The sequence below is a fragment of the Drosophila elegans genome, unplaced genomic scaffold, assembly GCF_018152505.1.
Source record: "Drosophila elegans isolate 14027-0461.03 unplaced genomic scaffold, ASM1815250v1 contig_208, whole genome shotgun sequence".
NCBI classification, from domain to species: domain Eukaryota; kingdom Metazoa; phylum Arthropoda; class Insecta; order Diptera; family Drosophilidae; genus Drosophila; species Drosophila elegans.
In genome coordinates, this window is record NW_024545578.1 from 9,984,149 (window position 1) to 10,000,000 (window position 15,852).

A 15,852-nucleotide genomic window follows, 5' to 3' on the forward strand; every position below is an offset into this window, starting at 1 on the left:
TTAAAAGCAATAGTGTTACAAATTAACTGTTCTGTTTAGTTGTTTGATTTCGATAAGGCATTTCTACATTTTCGAGTCTCTTAGATTCTTACTAAGACCTAGTAAAATTTCTAATCCAAAAACTTAGAGTGCCAATGTAAATAGACCTCCAAGTGCAGCTCAAAAGTGAACAGATGCGGAGTTGGAGCCACAAAATGAAGGCCACGTAGCATTTGGCAGCGTCATTGTTCGCGTGAGTGAGTGATTGGCGATTGTGAAAGGATAAAGGAGTGCAGTGGGTGGGTGAGCGATGCGGACGAGTCGATGCAATTTTTCTATTCACATTTAAATTGGCAATTCGTTTGTCCGTGGCTTTTGTGTTCGCCAAACGATTTTTGTTGCCATTTTTTTTGGTTGTCTGCGCTGCGACAATTTTGCAACGTGCCTGGCATGCAACGGAAGTAAAAAACGCTACGTGGGTGGCCCAAGCTTAGATTTGCTTAGGGATGTGCTATACTTTGAAGACAGTATTTTACACAAATTTAAATGAACTAAACACAAGAAGGAAAAATACCAATGAATTTGTAACAATATGGATAGCTCTTTTATTTCGTTTAACTACAGCTTAAATTGTATTTAAAATTATATTTATTTCGTTTAACTACAATTTAAATTATATTTAAAAACACAGCTTTAGCAACTGCATTCACACCTCACATTAACAATTTTTGAACGAATGTATAAGTTGGCTTTCTGATTTTGCAAAGCTTACATAATAGTATAATATAATTTTTTTAACATCACAGAATATCAGCTTATGTACATCTAAACAAGATACTTTCTAGTGCATTTTACTAATAAAATTTTATTAATAAAGTAAAAAGTTTCTTTAAGGAAAATATATATATATATATATATATATATATATATATATATATATATATATATATAAATATTATAATATATATATATAATATAAAATATTATTAATCATTTTTTGTTTTTTTGAATAATTAAATAATTATGATAGGTTAAATTCGGATAGGATAGGTATTATGACCATCACTATTTTGGCTTGTCTGTAATCATTGTTGCTGCTGTCCTGATGCCTTTTCTAATGTAATTGCAATTGTTTGGCATCTCCGGCGTGGCATTCAGCCTTTAGACTACAACTCTGGCCAGAAAATGGACAGTAAAAGCGATTTTTACTTGCCACTGCTGCACTTTTCACGCTTTTTTTGCGACTTGCCATTTTTATGCATGCCAAGCGCATTTGTGCGACATTAATTGCTTCTTTATGCCACCGCTCGCCGCTTGCCGCTTGCCCCTTGCTGCATGTTCAGCAATTATGCAGCTACAATTTCGCATTAATTGCTCCTTTGTGCCACGGGGGTGTCCTTTTGGCACCCACTGTGAGCGGCCTGAAAAAACATTCCATTCCGGCATTGTGAACCGGTGCATTTACGGCGGAGGCGACTGCTGCTCGCTTTAATTGCTCCCGGCCTCGGACATCGGATGGAATGCGCTTTATGTGCATAGTAATGCCATCGCCGATTGTGCCACAATTTGCATTATTCCAGCACTGGACTTTGCCAGCCATGGAGCACTGGTTTTTATCCGATGGGTAGCTCTTTTCTCGAACCTGGGGACTTCCGTTTAACAGGATTCACCAATAAAACAGTAAAGTTCCTTCCTTGATGCAGCATGAAGTACTCAATATAATATGGAACTGCAATTCTTCGTTCGTTGCTCCCAGTAGCGCTGTTTCCAAGCGTGCGAGGTAATCTCTCACAGGTTTTTTGGGCTATCAAAACAAGGCCAGGCAATTGTGCCTGGACTCCTTATCTCGGTTCGCAATTAACCTTTCGCAAACAAGTGAGTACTAACTTTGCAGATTTTTTTAATTTAATATTTATTTTAAGTGTATTTTAAGCATGTTTACTACAAATATTTGAAAACTACAAATATATTGTACAAAAGATTTATTTTTTTTATTTAGTTCTACATAGTGGCATAACTATATATATACTTTAAATTATTTTAATAACAGTAACAATAACAATACTAAATGCCTGTTACTCTAACAAGAGGTGAAGTTCAGATTAAACTAAATTATTGTATCATAGTCACAATAATAAGTGCAAATGTGAAATAAACATAAATAGGAAAATTATAGCCGACTTCGAATTATGTATACACTAACAGTTTGCTTAAAACCAATACAAAATTGTATATAACTAATAATAGCGATTATCAATATCAATAAAATAATTCAAATTAAACATATTTTTTAACAAAGACTTATGCCAAATAAATAACATACTTTCAATCACAATTCAATTACAATTCAGTTAAGAGTTCTACCACCATATGAATCTACCTTCACCTCCACAATAATATTCCACATATTTGGGAATCGAAATCCCTTACCAAGAAACCCCAACAAGTGATAAGCTCGATGCTCCGCACGAGAACACATCCTTGTCTGGAGTGCCAGTTGTCCTTGTTCTCCTGGCCAAAAGAATGAGCCAAGTCGAGTCGATTCGAGTCAAGTCAAGTCAAGGCGAAGTGGTGGATGTTTCTGGCTTCGTTCTTGGGTGCTTGGGATTCGGTTTCGCTTTTGGCTTTGTCGCCGCCCGCTTTGACTTAAATGCGATTTAATGCCTTTTTTGTTTGTCTTCCATGCGTCGGAAATCCGTTCGACGAGCTGTGGGCGTGATAAACCGCATCCTCCCACCTTCGCCCACTTTCTAGGCTGCTAATTTGCTCGGCGTTGTTTTTTTTTATGTCTCAACTTCGCCTTGCCGTCTTAATCTTATATCCTTTTCGCGTTTTCCTTTTTTTCGGCTGGCTTGGCATTAAAAAAAAACTGTGCGTCCTTTGTTGGGCTGATAAAACTGCTTACAAATGCTTAAAAAATTAAAATTTATTACATGCGATTAAGTGGGTTGGCCTGGCCTCCGACGACCTTTTGGCGTGAAATAGCCTAAAAAATGCAAATGGAATGTCATCAGTTTGGCGGTTCAACATATTTCCGGGCATAACTTTTTTTTTTTTTTTGTGGACATTGGCCAATTGATTCATGGCCACACAATATCCTTTGCGTAATGGTCTTTCGGGGCCACCTTAAACAGTCAGCAGTCAGTAGTCAGCAAAATGAAATGGAATGTGAATGGTGGCCCGGAATGAAAGAAAAAGTACAGCAAATAAATATAAATATAGTAATAATGAAGCATTGGGCCAAGAGCGGAGAAGAAAAGCCAAAGTCTGCTGCCAAAAGAAAATATTTCTTTTTATCACAACGGATGTGAGTGTGCCAGGACTGAAATAGCAAAGGATGGAGGCAGGACTCGAGGAGGTGGAGTCGGCTTCTGGCACTGGAAGTGGAAGTGGTGACAGAGCCAGTGGGTTGGGGTTACCTTCGCCAGCATCCTGTCAAATAAAACAAAAAATTCCCTGCCTCGAGTAGTGTGATACCAGTACTTGGTTTGGTTGGCTGATGAAAGAAAGGGAACAGCATTCGTTGGTTTTTTGTTACACAGACAAAATTCAAAGGATTATGAAAAAAATATTCTGGTAAATGTGTTTGTATCAATCGTATATTCTAAAAGTTAATTTACTAATTTACTAAAAACTGAAATACTTTTAGATTGTAGCATGTATTTTAAAGTCGAAAAGTCTAGGATCGGAATTATGTTTATGAAGTAGATAAAAATAATGCAGGTCTTTAAGTTCCTATGAAATTTTTTTATTAGATAACCGCAATAAAAGGGATATATGTACAGTAAATGGTAAAAAAAAACAAAATATTCAACAAAATTTTAAATCTACATATATTATTATAGTTAGAATTACTTTTGAAATTTGTAATATAGGAACTAGCACAATTTTTATCCGTGTACTTTTGTCACCGCAATTCTTGGTGCTCTCAAACCCCCCCTTTCACTACCAACTTCCTCCGCACAAAGAAAATCAAACAAACTTTTATTTCACACGTTTTTGGCTCTGCTATTTTTCTCCCTCGCTGACTCGCTTTCAATGTTTTTATTTGTCTTGAAACAAGTGAGTATAGTATAGCGAGATGATGCTGATGATCGGGGGTCGGAGGTCGGAGGTCAGGGGCAAAGGGGCGAAGTGGCGAAGGGTCGCACGTGCAGCGCGTGTCTGTTAGTTTTGATAGCCAGTTGACTTGGCTTCTGGATCCCGATCCCACCCAACCAGTTGACCCGTTAAATTTTTTGATAATTGCTGCATTAGAGTGTTGAGTACTTGGGGTAACTTTTAACATCTTTATGAGAAGTTAAATTTTGACTAGAAATAATGTTTTAACAAAGGATTACTTTTTGTTGGTTTAAAGTTTACATTATCTTAATCTTTAAAAGTATCCTTTTGGTTTGCCATTTAAATGTAAAGTCTGAATTTTAAACATATTTAGAGGCTAGAAAGAGATTAAAACACCAATTTCAAATATCTGACTGCTTATTATGTTTGGCGTTGCACTTGAATGTTAAAACTAATTTTTTCTATGAGAAAGAGATTTAAAAACACAGTTTAATTCAATTATTACTTCATGATCTGTTAAGCATTTCGGCAATTTGTAAGTTCCCACAGTCGAACTACTTCATGGATTGCTCTCTTGGGGGTTGCTCGTCTGCCCCTCACAATTTCATTGGGCAAATATTGTTGTAGCATTTCATAGAGTTTCGCACAAGTGATTTGGCCAGAATGGAAGCGACTGTCAGCTCCTTTTGTCTGCGTTTGGGTGAGGTCAAAATGCAAACATTAAATGCTTATTCAAGTTCGAGTCTGTGACTGTTTCTGTGGCACTATAAAAACGACCTTGCAGGCAACAAAAGGCACAGACCACCCCACAATGTCTGTGTGATTGTGAAAATGGGCAGGCAATCAACACTCAACAAACAAACTTTAGTAACTTAAACTATAATGATAATTGATTTAAACATAAAAGATGCTTTTTAAATTTATTTAATATTGTATATGAGCCCATGTAAAATATTGTTTGATAAATTAAAATCTTAAAAGAAGAAATGGAAGTGCCTCGGAAAACTAATTTTTGAGTGCTAGCCTTCAGCAAATTCATATTATTTGTTTAATTAATAAAGGTTTTTAGTCTTCAGCAAATTTATATTTTTTTTAATTAATAAAGGTTTTTAGTCTTAATAAAAAAAATATTCCTTACAAAAGTAAATCAATTAAATACAATTATCTCCAAAAGTTCTAGTATACAAAGCCTAAAAAATGTTTTTAATTTTTTCTAAACTGAAAAACTATTTGAGTTTGGAAAGTATTTTTTTTCAAGTGAAGTTCTGAGGAGCAGATTGGCAAGTGGAGTAAGGGGATGAGTTGGGTGCGGTATCCTTGGTATTTGGCACTTCTTATCAGCAGTTTCGTTGCGTTGCAGCGTGGCATTTGTGTGACTTTTATGGGCGGCTTTTCAGCTGGTTACGATGCCGTCGCGATTGCTCTGTACCGCCACCCAGTCAGGCAGTCACCCAGCCACCCAACCATCCAGCCACCCATCCTCCCCCGAGTTCAATCATAGTGGTGGTTGCTGCTTTGTTTTGCCGTGCCTCCGACAAAAAAGTGTCAATTGTTTTTGGGCCGAGCATTATTGACACGCCTCAGCGGTGAGCGATTCACAGTCGGTCGCCTAAACAAGTGGGCGTGAAGGAATCCCATTAAGGACCATCGCCACCCCTCGGAAACGGCAGACAATCCTGGCCATCATCCACGTCCATTCATCCCCGCGGCGTGTCGGCAATTTAAACTAATAATCAACGCATCAGCAAACATTGTCGTTATTATTCAGAAGCCTGTGGCGTTTAACAGTGACGCCTGACAGATTGCGAGTAGTGATTTTCACTCACGTTTTCATCAGGTCTTCAGGTAGGTTTGGTTGATTCTTGGAGTCAGGGGCTATGCAATTGTACAGATGTAGCTATCAATCCCCATAGCACTATATATATTTTCTTGAATTGCCGTGCAATGCGTCTGGTGCGCTAGTTAAAAATCGTTTATTTTCTCACAGTTTTTAATTAATTTTCTGCTCTTTTTCGTTTATCACATTAAAGTATAGTTTTATAATCATATATTACAAAAAAATCGACATGTTCTCGATGCCTTAACAAATCTAATGCACTAAAGACTTAAAAAGCAACTGTGGGTTCCGGAATTTGATAACAAAGTTTGTAAAATCATTTAAAATGTATTTTAAATCAATGCATTAATTCAAAGATTTTTGAAAATGAAATCGGACTAATTAGATTTAATTAATCAACAATATATTAACTCAGACTTAATTGCTTTTTAAAGAAAATTTTATTGGTTATAAAACAATTTGATGAACCTAATTAACAAATAAACAGAAAAATTAAAGTTTAGGTAAATAAATATAGATAAAAACAAATTTTGAAATGGATTAATTTGGTATTTTTAATGTCAACAAATTTCTTTTAAATATTTAAGAAATTAAATGTTGAATGATAATTGATGTTCTTAAAATAAAAAGTGCTAACTGCAAGAAGGTTGTTATTTAAATTAATTTTATTGAGGTTGGATTCAATTTTAAATAAAGTCTTGAAAGTCCACTCATTCGAGATTTTACAAAATCTTTAGAAACTGTTTTAAATTACGCTTTTGTAAGAGCTGAAACTGAAGACACGCACAAATATTCGACTAACACTAGGTTCTAACATTAGGACTTTTAACTTGCGGGGCGGGGTGACCAAGTGGCCGATTCCGTGATGGATCCTCTGGGAATAGTGTGGACTCCCTTGGTGGTGAGCAATCCTAAACCACATGCTCTGCGGAGGAGGAGGAGGTGGTGGTGCCGGCGCCGAAGCGCAATGGAGTCGGTCAAATGATGTTGGGCGGACTGGCCGTGTTGGCCACCACCCCGTTTGGGGACGACTTCTCCGACTTGACGCAGCCGTAGGAGGAGATGCCGGTGCCACTGCTGCTGGGCGGGGAGGGCGGTGTTTCCGGACTGATCAGCGGCAGGTACCGCCACGGATGGTAGATGGAGCCGGCGTACATGGCCTGCAGGCGGGCCTGCAGATCGAGGGCCAGCGTGGGGTCCAGCGGATAGTGGGCGAGGCCGGGAAAGGCGTTCGGCAGGCGGGGCAGGGACAGCTCCAGCGGCGATCCGAATCCGTACTTTGCGCTCAGCGTGGCGGCGGCCAGCTGCACGTGATGTGGATGGGGATGCGGGTGGTGCGGATGGTGCGTCGGGTAGGAAGGCTGGTGGGGATGTCCATGGAGGTGGGGCAGTGACTGACCCAAAGGCGACAGCTGCGGCTGCATGTCCTTTGGGGAGCCACCCGATCCTGGGCCTCCCGAACCGGGATTGCCATTGGCTCCACCATTAGCACCAGCACCAGCTCCAGGTCCACTATTTCCACCTGGCACCGGTGACTTGTTTAGCGTTTTGGGCTTGCGACGTGGTCGATACTTGTAGTCGGGATGTTCTTTCATGTGCAGGGCCCTGTAAATTGAGCAAATGTTGGAACACTGATCAAAAGATCGAACGATTTAAACTTTGATGATATCATAAAGCCAGCCATCTCTGGTCGTAAACCCCAAGAGGAGCGGAACCCTTCCATAAACCCACACACATAGAGCCACAAAATGCACAAGTTTATGTTGTGTATTTAGCAAAGAAGAACCCACTCCGATTTTAACTTCGATTTCCCAGCTGCAACAATGCGCAATTGTTGACATTTGTTTGACAAAACGATAAAACCTGATAAAAGGTGAGTTTGGGTCTTCTCATCTTGTTTTACTTTCGCTTTTCTTTTCTTTATTTTGTTTTCTTTTACTTTGGTCAGTTATGTCTGCGTTATCGCGGGTCCCGAAAAAAAAAAAATATTGTTTTTCTTATCATCGCGCATTGGCAAATATTTAAACAGAATTTTTGGTTCTTTTCATTCGATATGCTCGCTTGAAAACCCCGAATGGCCATTAGTTTAAGCCCCTTCAGACGAGCCCTGCTCATTTATAAATGTCATAAAAAGTACATAAAATTTCACATTTCCATTTTGGCAGGCCAATCCAATCAATAAAAGGATTATGACAGTGCAAACACAGAGGTTCGTCATCGTCACTATCTTGGTAGGTGTAGAATAATAAGAAGGTTGCACACTTTTTTGTAAGATAGGGAATTGTTTTTTTATTGTTAAGGCCAGAAAAATATAATTCGTAGAAAATTAGTTGCCCTTCATAATAAACATTTTTAAATGTTAAAGCACTCGTTCAAAATTAAGAGTTGATAAAAGCAATTTTCTTTACCACTTTAAACCTGAATCTTATTTTAATTGTATTGAAAACAGTTTTATTAATATTTCTTATAACTATATACTTTTAAAGAAAAACACTGAGGATATTTCCGAACCCTCTGTACGCATAGTTAATCCCCACTGATATATGAATTAAGCCAATCCAAAGCTCAAGGGTTTAACACTCCTACGGTAGAGTATGCTCAAAGGGGTTAAACAAAAAAGAAGCAAAATGCGACGTGTCGTCTCCCTTTTGTGTGACAACTTCAATTGAAATGTTTACCCAAGATATGCCAGTGCCAATGAAATTCTGACTAAGCAGAGCGGACACAATCCCCGGCTGCAGAGCTCTACAATGCAGCAGAAGCTCCTCACAATAGGGAGCCTTTGTCTTAGCTAATCGATCAAATTTTGTGGCCAGGCGGCACCGAGAGAGAATGAGTTGCCGACTGGGAAAACCGTAACTGAAACCAAGATACAATTTCCCATCCACCCTCAACCCTCTGCTTCTGACTGAACACCACACAGAAAGAAAACAACTATTTTGTTCATTAATGGTCGTTTTTTAGAACTCCATAACATATAAGGAACCTAGCAAACTAAAGTTTCAGATTAGTGGAAAAACCAGAATTTTATTGTTGTGGGGTTTTAAAAACCATATTTTAACTAGGGATATTTTTAATCACTATACCCCGGAGTGGGTTTTGTCTCAGATTTTTTTTAGATAACTAACTCGTTGCCTCAGACTGTTTTTACAACCTCACTTTAATTTGCCTGTTTGAGTAATGGGACTATATATGGAATATTAAAATTAGATAACAAACGGTGACTAACTTTTTAAAGTTATTTCAAAAGCTTCCGTTTGAGGATTCTCTACTACCTACTTTTAATTAAATGTCCAAACGGATTGTGTATTTCACAGAATTTTCTCAAATTCATAACATTTTGCTTGAAATGAATCCTTCTTCATAACACCTTCTATCCTTACACCTTATAAATAGGTGGAAAACCAAGTATTTGCGCTTATTCTCTTAGTGTATTTTAACCAGACCTCAGTGAACAGTACTTACCGCAATCGTTTTGCCTCGTCGATGAATGGACGCTTCTGTCCTTCGGTGAGCAATTTCCACTCGGCGCCCAGGCGCTTCGATATTTCGGAATTGTGCATTTTGGGATTGTCCTGGGCCATTTTGCGGCGCTGCCCCCGCGACCAGACCATGAAAGCGTTCATTGGTCGTTTAATGTGGTCGTGGCTGTGATGGGATCCAGAATTTGAATTGGAGTGGGAGTGTGAGTGGGAGTGGGGGTTGGCATTCGAATTGGCATGATGGTGGTGATGCATTTTGGAAGCCACGGGCGGAGGAGCCGCTGCTGGAATGGCGAGGTCAGCCGGCGGCGGTGGTGGGGTGCTGTTTCCCGTTCCCACTCCCGCTCCCAGTCCCAAACCACTGGCCATTCCCAAACCCAAACTGATGCCGGGCAACTGCGGTGAAAGACTGCTGCTGTGGCTGTGATTGCTACTCCCGCTGCTCGTGTACCCGTTGCTGTGGCTGTGGCTCCGGTGGAGCAGCGCCGAGATGCTCGTCATGATTCGGGGGCACTTCGACTCCAATGGGACTCCGATGGGGTTGCAGGTGGTAATTATCAGGTGGTACTGCTGCTCCTCGAGCTCTGAAATGCCAACGGAAATGGTATTCAATAGATATACCTTGTTAGATTGGGGACTCTGTCTGCTGTTCCCTGCATGAGTCATTTAATTGAACCTCTCGTGGGGGTAAAGACTGCAAATAGTTCACAAAAAAAAAAAAAATCACAATGGAGTCTCTTTTACCCCATTGAATATGTGCTTAAGGGGGACTCAAGTCTGCATTTCGGTTTTATGACAAATCAAAGCAAACATTTGATATATTTTCAAAACCGGATTTCGGAACCAAGTGGTTGGTTTCCAAATTTTGGGGTTTCCCTTAAAAGATGTTCAAGCTTAACATGATCTTTAAGAAATGTACATGCTTATAATTATCCTAAGCATCCGCTGAAGAAAAATTGGCTCTAATATATTTAAAGTTAAATAAAGTAAACAAAGCTAACAAAAAAAATGGTCGATTATTAAAATTAAACCTTTCTAAGCCTAACAAGATAACATACATCATAAACATTTTTTACTAAACGCTGTGTTTTTTAAAGTTGGAATATGAAACTGCCTATTGAGGTACATATGTATTTTCGATTTCCATTTGTTTGCAACAAATTGACGTTACTATTATAATGTATTAAATTTTAATTTAAGTTAAGATATCAATAACCCTTTATTTGTTGTTTATGTCTTACATAAATATTTAAATTTGCTGTTGGTAAAAATTACGATTGTTGATGATCGACAATCAGTTGTATTTACCTATGTATACCCAAAGCCCTCGCTTAAAATGTTGATTAAGGCAACATTCAAACTCACCTTGATTTAAGCAGTTGCTTCTTTTCTTTATAATTTTGTCTTAAAAACCTTATTTTTGTATTCCATTAGAAACATGTCACTTAACTAACATTTAAATTGCACAAGAATTTTAAATACGATCAACAGTTTTTTAGTAAAGTTTATTCAGATCTCAATTGTTGATCGAAGTGCAAGCTCTTTTAAATACACAAATGCACAAAAACGATATTTAAATATTTGTTTTTTAACAGTTTAAGATTCACGAGCGTGGGTAGTATCTTAACCGTTATTCTGCCATTCACATTCACCGTTAGCCGAGCGCAACGCGTCCGTTTCGAGTGCGCGACAATTTAGATTTGAAAACACATTCGAAAACTTGCGACAAAAACGGCAAACAAACCAAAGGCAACAAAAAGGGGCAAGAAGAAGTGTGTCTCTGTAGTGGTTGGTCGCTGCTGCGTCGCTGCCGCCAAAAAAGGACCGAGTGGGAGGGAGAGAGTGAAAGAGAGACAGAGGAGATAGCAAGTGCAAGCGAGAAAGGGAGGCAGTGCGAGCGATAGATAGAGAGAGAGAGCTCTTTTTGTAGAGTTTTTTACACCTTCGGAGGACGCGTCAACGTGGCGGCTAAGTGATAAAAATCCACTGCTGCTGCTTTTGTATCTTTGTATCTGCGTTTTGTATCTTGTTGACGATTGTCTCGCGTTTGTTTTCGGTTTTGTGTCCATGTTTGCATTCTTCTTCACCGAACTCTGCTCCTTTAGCATTTCATCACTGCAATATCTCTGGGTATCTGGGTTTTTTTCGATCTCTTACGTATGATAAATATATTTTATTTGTCTTATTATTTTTGTTAAGACAAACAGTAAAAATTTTAAATTGCCTAGAGGATCGGATTTATGTGTCTATATAAAATTTATATTATAAACCAAACTGTGACTTTAAGTTTCAGATGCTATTATAATATTTTGAAAAGTTTTAATATTCTTTTTAAAACTTAATTGCTGGTTTTCGTAAAGTCACCGAATGTAAGATGCCACTAGAACTAACCAAGTTTATCTCTGTGAATTGACTGCTCCCAAAATAGATCGATGGCTCATTTGGTATGTTTTGGACAAACTTTCCTGCCGGTAAGCTTGACCCTTTTTTGTTGGCATTGTCGCTCAATTGCCCCTTGCTTTCCACTCAAATCGTACACACAGGAAGTTCCCAATTCTCGTTGTTGTTGTTCTTATATCGGTTTCTGTATAATTGCAACCATAAAATGATCCCTTAATAGAACAACATTAAAGCAGATTGCTAAAATTTTTTATAAATGACAACCTTTATAATAACAGTGTTCATCGTTCAGTTAAGGGAGCATTTCTATTGCGGAATACTTGGAAATTAGAAGGCTTTTCTAGTGTTTACAGTGTAATGTAAACATAAAAATATGTAACACGACGGGTGTCACACAAATAAGTTACTTTATTAATATTGATGTTACTATCATTTTTCGGTAGAAATTAATTGGATTTAATTGAAGCTCAAAATATTAATTTCAAATAAGTGAACAGACCTATGCAGGACTTATGTTATTTTTTTCAGTGGAAACTAGAACTCTTAAGCTTTAACCTACTTAACATCATTTTAATTTTATTATTAAGTTATCGATTGACTTTTCCGTTAAATGAAAACAGAGCAAACAAACTTTTGTTTTTTTTTTTTCTTGATGCTTACAATTGTTAGTATTGAAACATATTTAAGTCTTCTGCTCTGCATTCCTCTATCATTTTTAAAAAAACAACTGTTGGCGCCATAAAAAGATATCTTCCGAAGGGCTTGTTTTGCGCAGGCGTCGCTCTCCAAGTGGTCGTAACTTTTGGAGAGTTTTGAGCCCCCGCACCCCCAATTTACCCCTCCAACCAACCCTCCTTTCAACCCCCCTCAGTACCTCTGCCCTTCACTTGTTCAGCAAAACAAATGCTAAGTAGGAAACGCATTTGGTGAGCTCTCCCCTTTACCATCGAACTGCCATAAAAATGGCAGCGCTCTAGGAATGTGTGTGTGCCCCCAGACCCCCAACACCCCCCACAACACACCCTCGACCACCCCCTCACACCCTTGAAAGTGCGCGCATGTCGATTTCAGGCGCTTTGGACCAATGGCGTAGACAATGCTCCGGGAAGAGAAGACCGGGGAGTGGGGTCGCTGCTTAGAAGCGTTCTCAATGGTGACGCGTTTTTTATCGCTTTTTGTTTTGCATGCGAATTGAATGCATTTTATTGGCCAAAAGCCAGAACAGACGGATACAAAACAAAGGCGCCAGCAACTGGTGGTCCTTGGCGAGGACATGCCTGAATAGGAAGAAAGAGCCCCTTATCGTCGGCTGGCAGAGCAGCTCACTCCGTTGGAACGGCAGGATATTTGGCTCGGAGACCCCGACATTTCTTCATTTGTTCCCATTTAATGGACATTATGGCAGTCCCTATTATGCGGTCATCTCCCAGCACAATAAAGAGCAGAATGTGCCGGGAGTAGAAATCATAGTTAGCTGAGGGTACCTCCCACTCAGGGATTTTTAATCTGTGGAATAAATAGCTAATAAAATAGCGTACTTCAATAAAGTTGGGGTCATTTGGTAAGCTTCGTGTTAACTTTAATAAAGCCTAACAAATTAAATACTCCAACACAATATTTAAGCAAAATTTCAGCTATAATAAAAATACCTGTAGAAAAAATTTCGCTTTAGCGGTATCGCAAAATTTGTGTAAAGATTTACATCTGTTTATACTTATTTAAATACTAAATTTAATTTACTTTTTTAATCAATTTAAAAGAGCCTTACGAAAGGAAAAATCCCTATGTATATTTAAGCTCATCTACATAATTGGTAAATCCTATTTTTTTTAATATAATTTAGCGACTTAATATCATGGCTTGGAAATGCTTTGGCTAGATCCTCAGCACTGACCCACCGACGCATTCCCCACTTTCCCTCCCCCCTACAGTCATAATTTTGGGTGTTTTTGGAGTGAACCCACCATAGACCATCGCAGCATTGTTTGGTTGCGTTTAGTTGCAATAATTTATGGAGGGGATTTTAGCGGCACAACGTGGCACAAATTTTTTGCATATTCGAGCAGACCCTCTGTCTCTCTATCTCGTTTGTTCGCCTTCTTTCCCTTAGGTTTGAGGGACCAAAAATAGGAAATGTGGTTGCGCTAATCGTGATTTGTGTTTTAAATAAGGCCAAATGCAAAGCAGTCGAATGAGGAGGCTGATAAGAAAAAAGGGTGGCACTGGAGAAAGGTTAAAATAGTTGGTCACATGGACACCTTTACAAATGTTTTTTAAGCTTCCTTACTTTTTGGACTTCTGATCTCCGGAATTCCAATTCAAACTATTATCAAAAATTTAATTTTAAGATCCAGTAAAGCCGTAATCTCTTTACTCGGTCTGGCTGCATTACAATTTGTTTTTGACAGTTAGATATAATAATAAGTGCAGGAAATGCAAGACACCAACAAGATATTATTATTAATTTGCAGAAAGAAAATTCAGAGTTAAATAAAATATTACGACCAACTGCAGAAGAAGTTTTATGAGCTGATGTAACTGGAAGAGAAATCTGAAAACTTTTCTAAATTTCAATTAAGGGCTGAAGATAGTGAATTCGTACAGTTTATTACAATTGCTCAGCTAGAATTTGATGCCAACGAAGGATATTCTATTATGATATCCTTTGACCTAATTGATTTTCAGTCATTTAAATTTCGAAAGTAGCGCTTTCTGGGGTGAATTAGGAAGACTATTCAAGGTTTTCTTTTATATATCTATGATACCGTAAAATGCTTTGTGTTCTGTCGTGTTAAAAAATTAAAAAGAAGCCGTTGTATTTAGTTATTAAAATGGCCAGCTCATTTTTAAATAATCTTTTAATTAAACTCCCTCCAACTCAATTAATACTGTAGCGAATGAACACTGTATTGAATTTTTTAACAAACAAGTGCGACATCTTGCGGAGGCATTTGTGACCTGCGAATTTTACATGAATCTTACGAACGATTTCTACAGCGGTAGTGGGGCGTCATCTAGTGCTAGAATCAGCAACAGAGTATTGGTAGATGGCGCTGTTAATACAATAAGAAGTCTCAAAAATAGTCCGCTAGGTGCGCTATTCAAAATTTAAATGTAAATTCTGAAGTGGAATCAGAAAGTGGAAAATTTTACCGATTTAGTCGGAAAATTTACAGAATGACAGATTTTCCAAACGGCGGTTCACTTTCCAAATAAAAAAAAAACCTGCCGACGGCGACGAGGAACTCCAGCAAGTGGCGCAAGAAGCTTAGCAATTATATTAAATCGGTAGGGATCTTCCTAAATTACCTAGAAATAGCCTCAGCCACAACTTTCTTTGGACTAAGCCTACCCCCAAAATCAGAGACTCCCACAATTACCGCTAATTGCCGGCGCTTAAGAGAGCGTAAAATTAATTAAATTTACTTGGATTTTTGCACCTCAACTTGCGCGCGCCCATTAATTAGTGGCCAACGGTAATTTCGCCCGAGGTTCAAACTTGAACGTTAAGTTGCTGCGGCTCCTTGAGCAATTCAGTTTGCTCTGCTGCATTTTGTCAACCTGATTGGCCGGAAGTTGCCGTCATTAGGAAGCGTTTAGCACTCTTGACTTTTGCCAGCCGCCCACATCCAAACACCCACCCCCCAGGGTAACAATCAAGCTGTAATTAAGCTTTCTGTGTTCAGTCTCCGTCTGTAATTAATTACACAAATATAATTCGAAATGAGGCCACAACGTTTCATTGTCCCTTTTATTTTTAATTGGACGGACTTAGTTTTTTTTTAAGTTTTGCAATTTATTTAATATAATAATTAGACTTTTTTAATTTTTTATAATGCTAGACAGTAAGACTTTAATTTCAAGTAAGGGGTTTTCCAAAGACTTTGCTTGCCACTTTTTATAAACGTCTTTCCTTAGCATTTCCACTCCCCTTAAAAGTAAAAAAAAAAAACGAAACAGTTTGCTGCTTATGACAATGCGTCTTTTATTTTTTTTTTTTTATTTTTTTCTGGCTTCTGATGTATATATTTTGTGTTTATTTTGCTTGTTTAGTTTTGTGTGTGTTTAGTGTAGAATTTAAATACATTTAAA

At 38.3% G+C, this 15,852-nt stretch overlaps 1 protein-coding gene across 1 annotated transcript; it reads right to left on the reverse strand.

Annotated features, from left to right (window-relative positions):
• Window positions 1-6,514: 6,514 nt before the first annotated feature.
• LOC108146621 (transcription factor SOX-14) lies at window positions 6,515-11,040 on the reverse strand. The gene is made up of 3 exons (XM_017272665.2): window positions 10,726-11,040; window positions 9,344-9,944; window positions 6,515-7,483 (listed from the first exon to the last, which is right to left on the reverse strand). Exons 2-3 carry the CDS (start codon window positions 9,859-9,861, stop codon window positions 6,856-6,858), a joined length of 1,146 nt encoding a protein of 381 aa, XP_017128154.1. The 5' UTR covers window positions 9,862-9,944; window positions 10,726-11,040; the 3' UTR covers window positions 6,515-6,855.
• Between the last annotated feature and the right edge of the window lie 4,812 nt (window positions 11,041-15,852).

Excerpts from the sequence above, each read along its gene's own strand:
- LOC108146621 (XM_017272665.2), bottom strand. The coding sequence starts at position 9,861 with ATGACGAGCATCTCGGCGCTGCTCCACCGGAGCCACAGCCACAGCAAC. Across the intron at positions 7,484-9,343 it reads GACGAGGCAAAACGATTGCG|GGCCCTGCACATGAAAGAAC; the intron begins GTAAGTACTGTT and ends CTCAATTTACAG.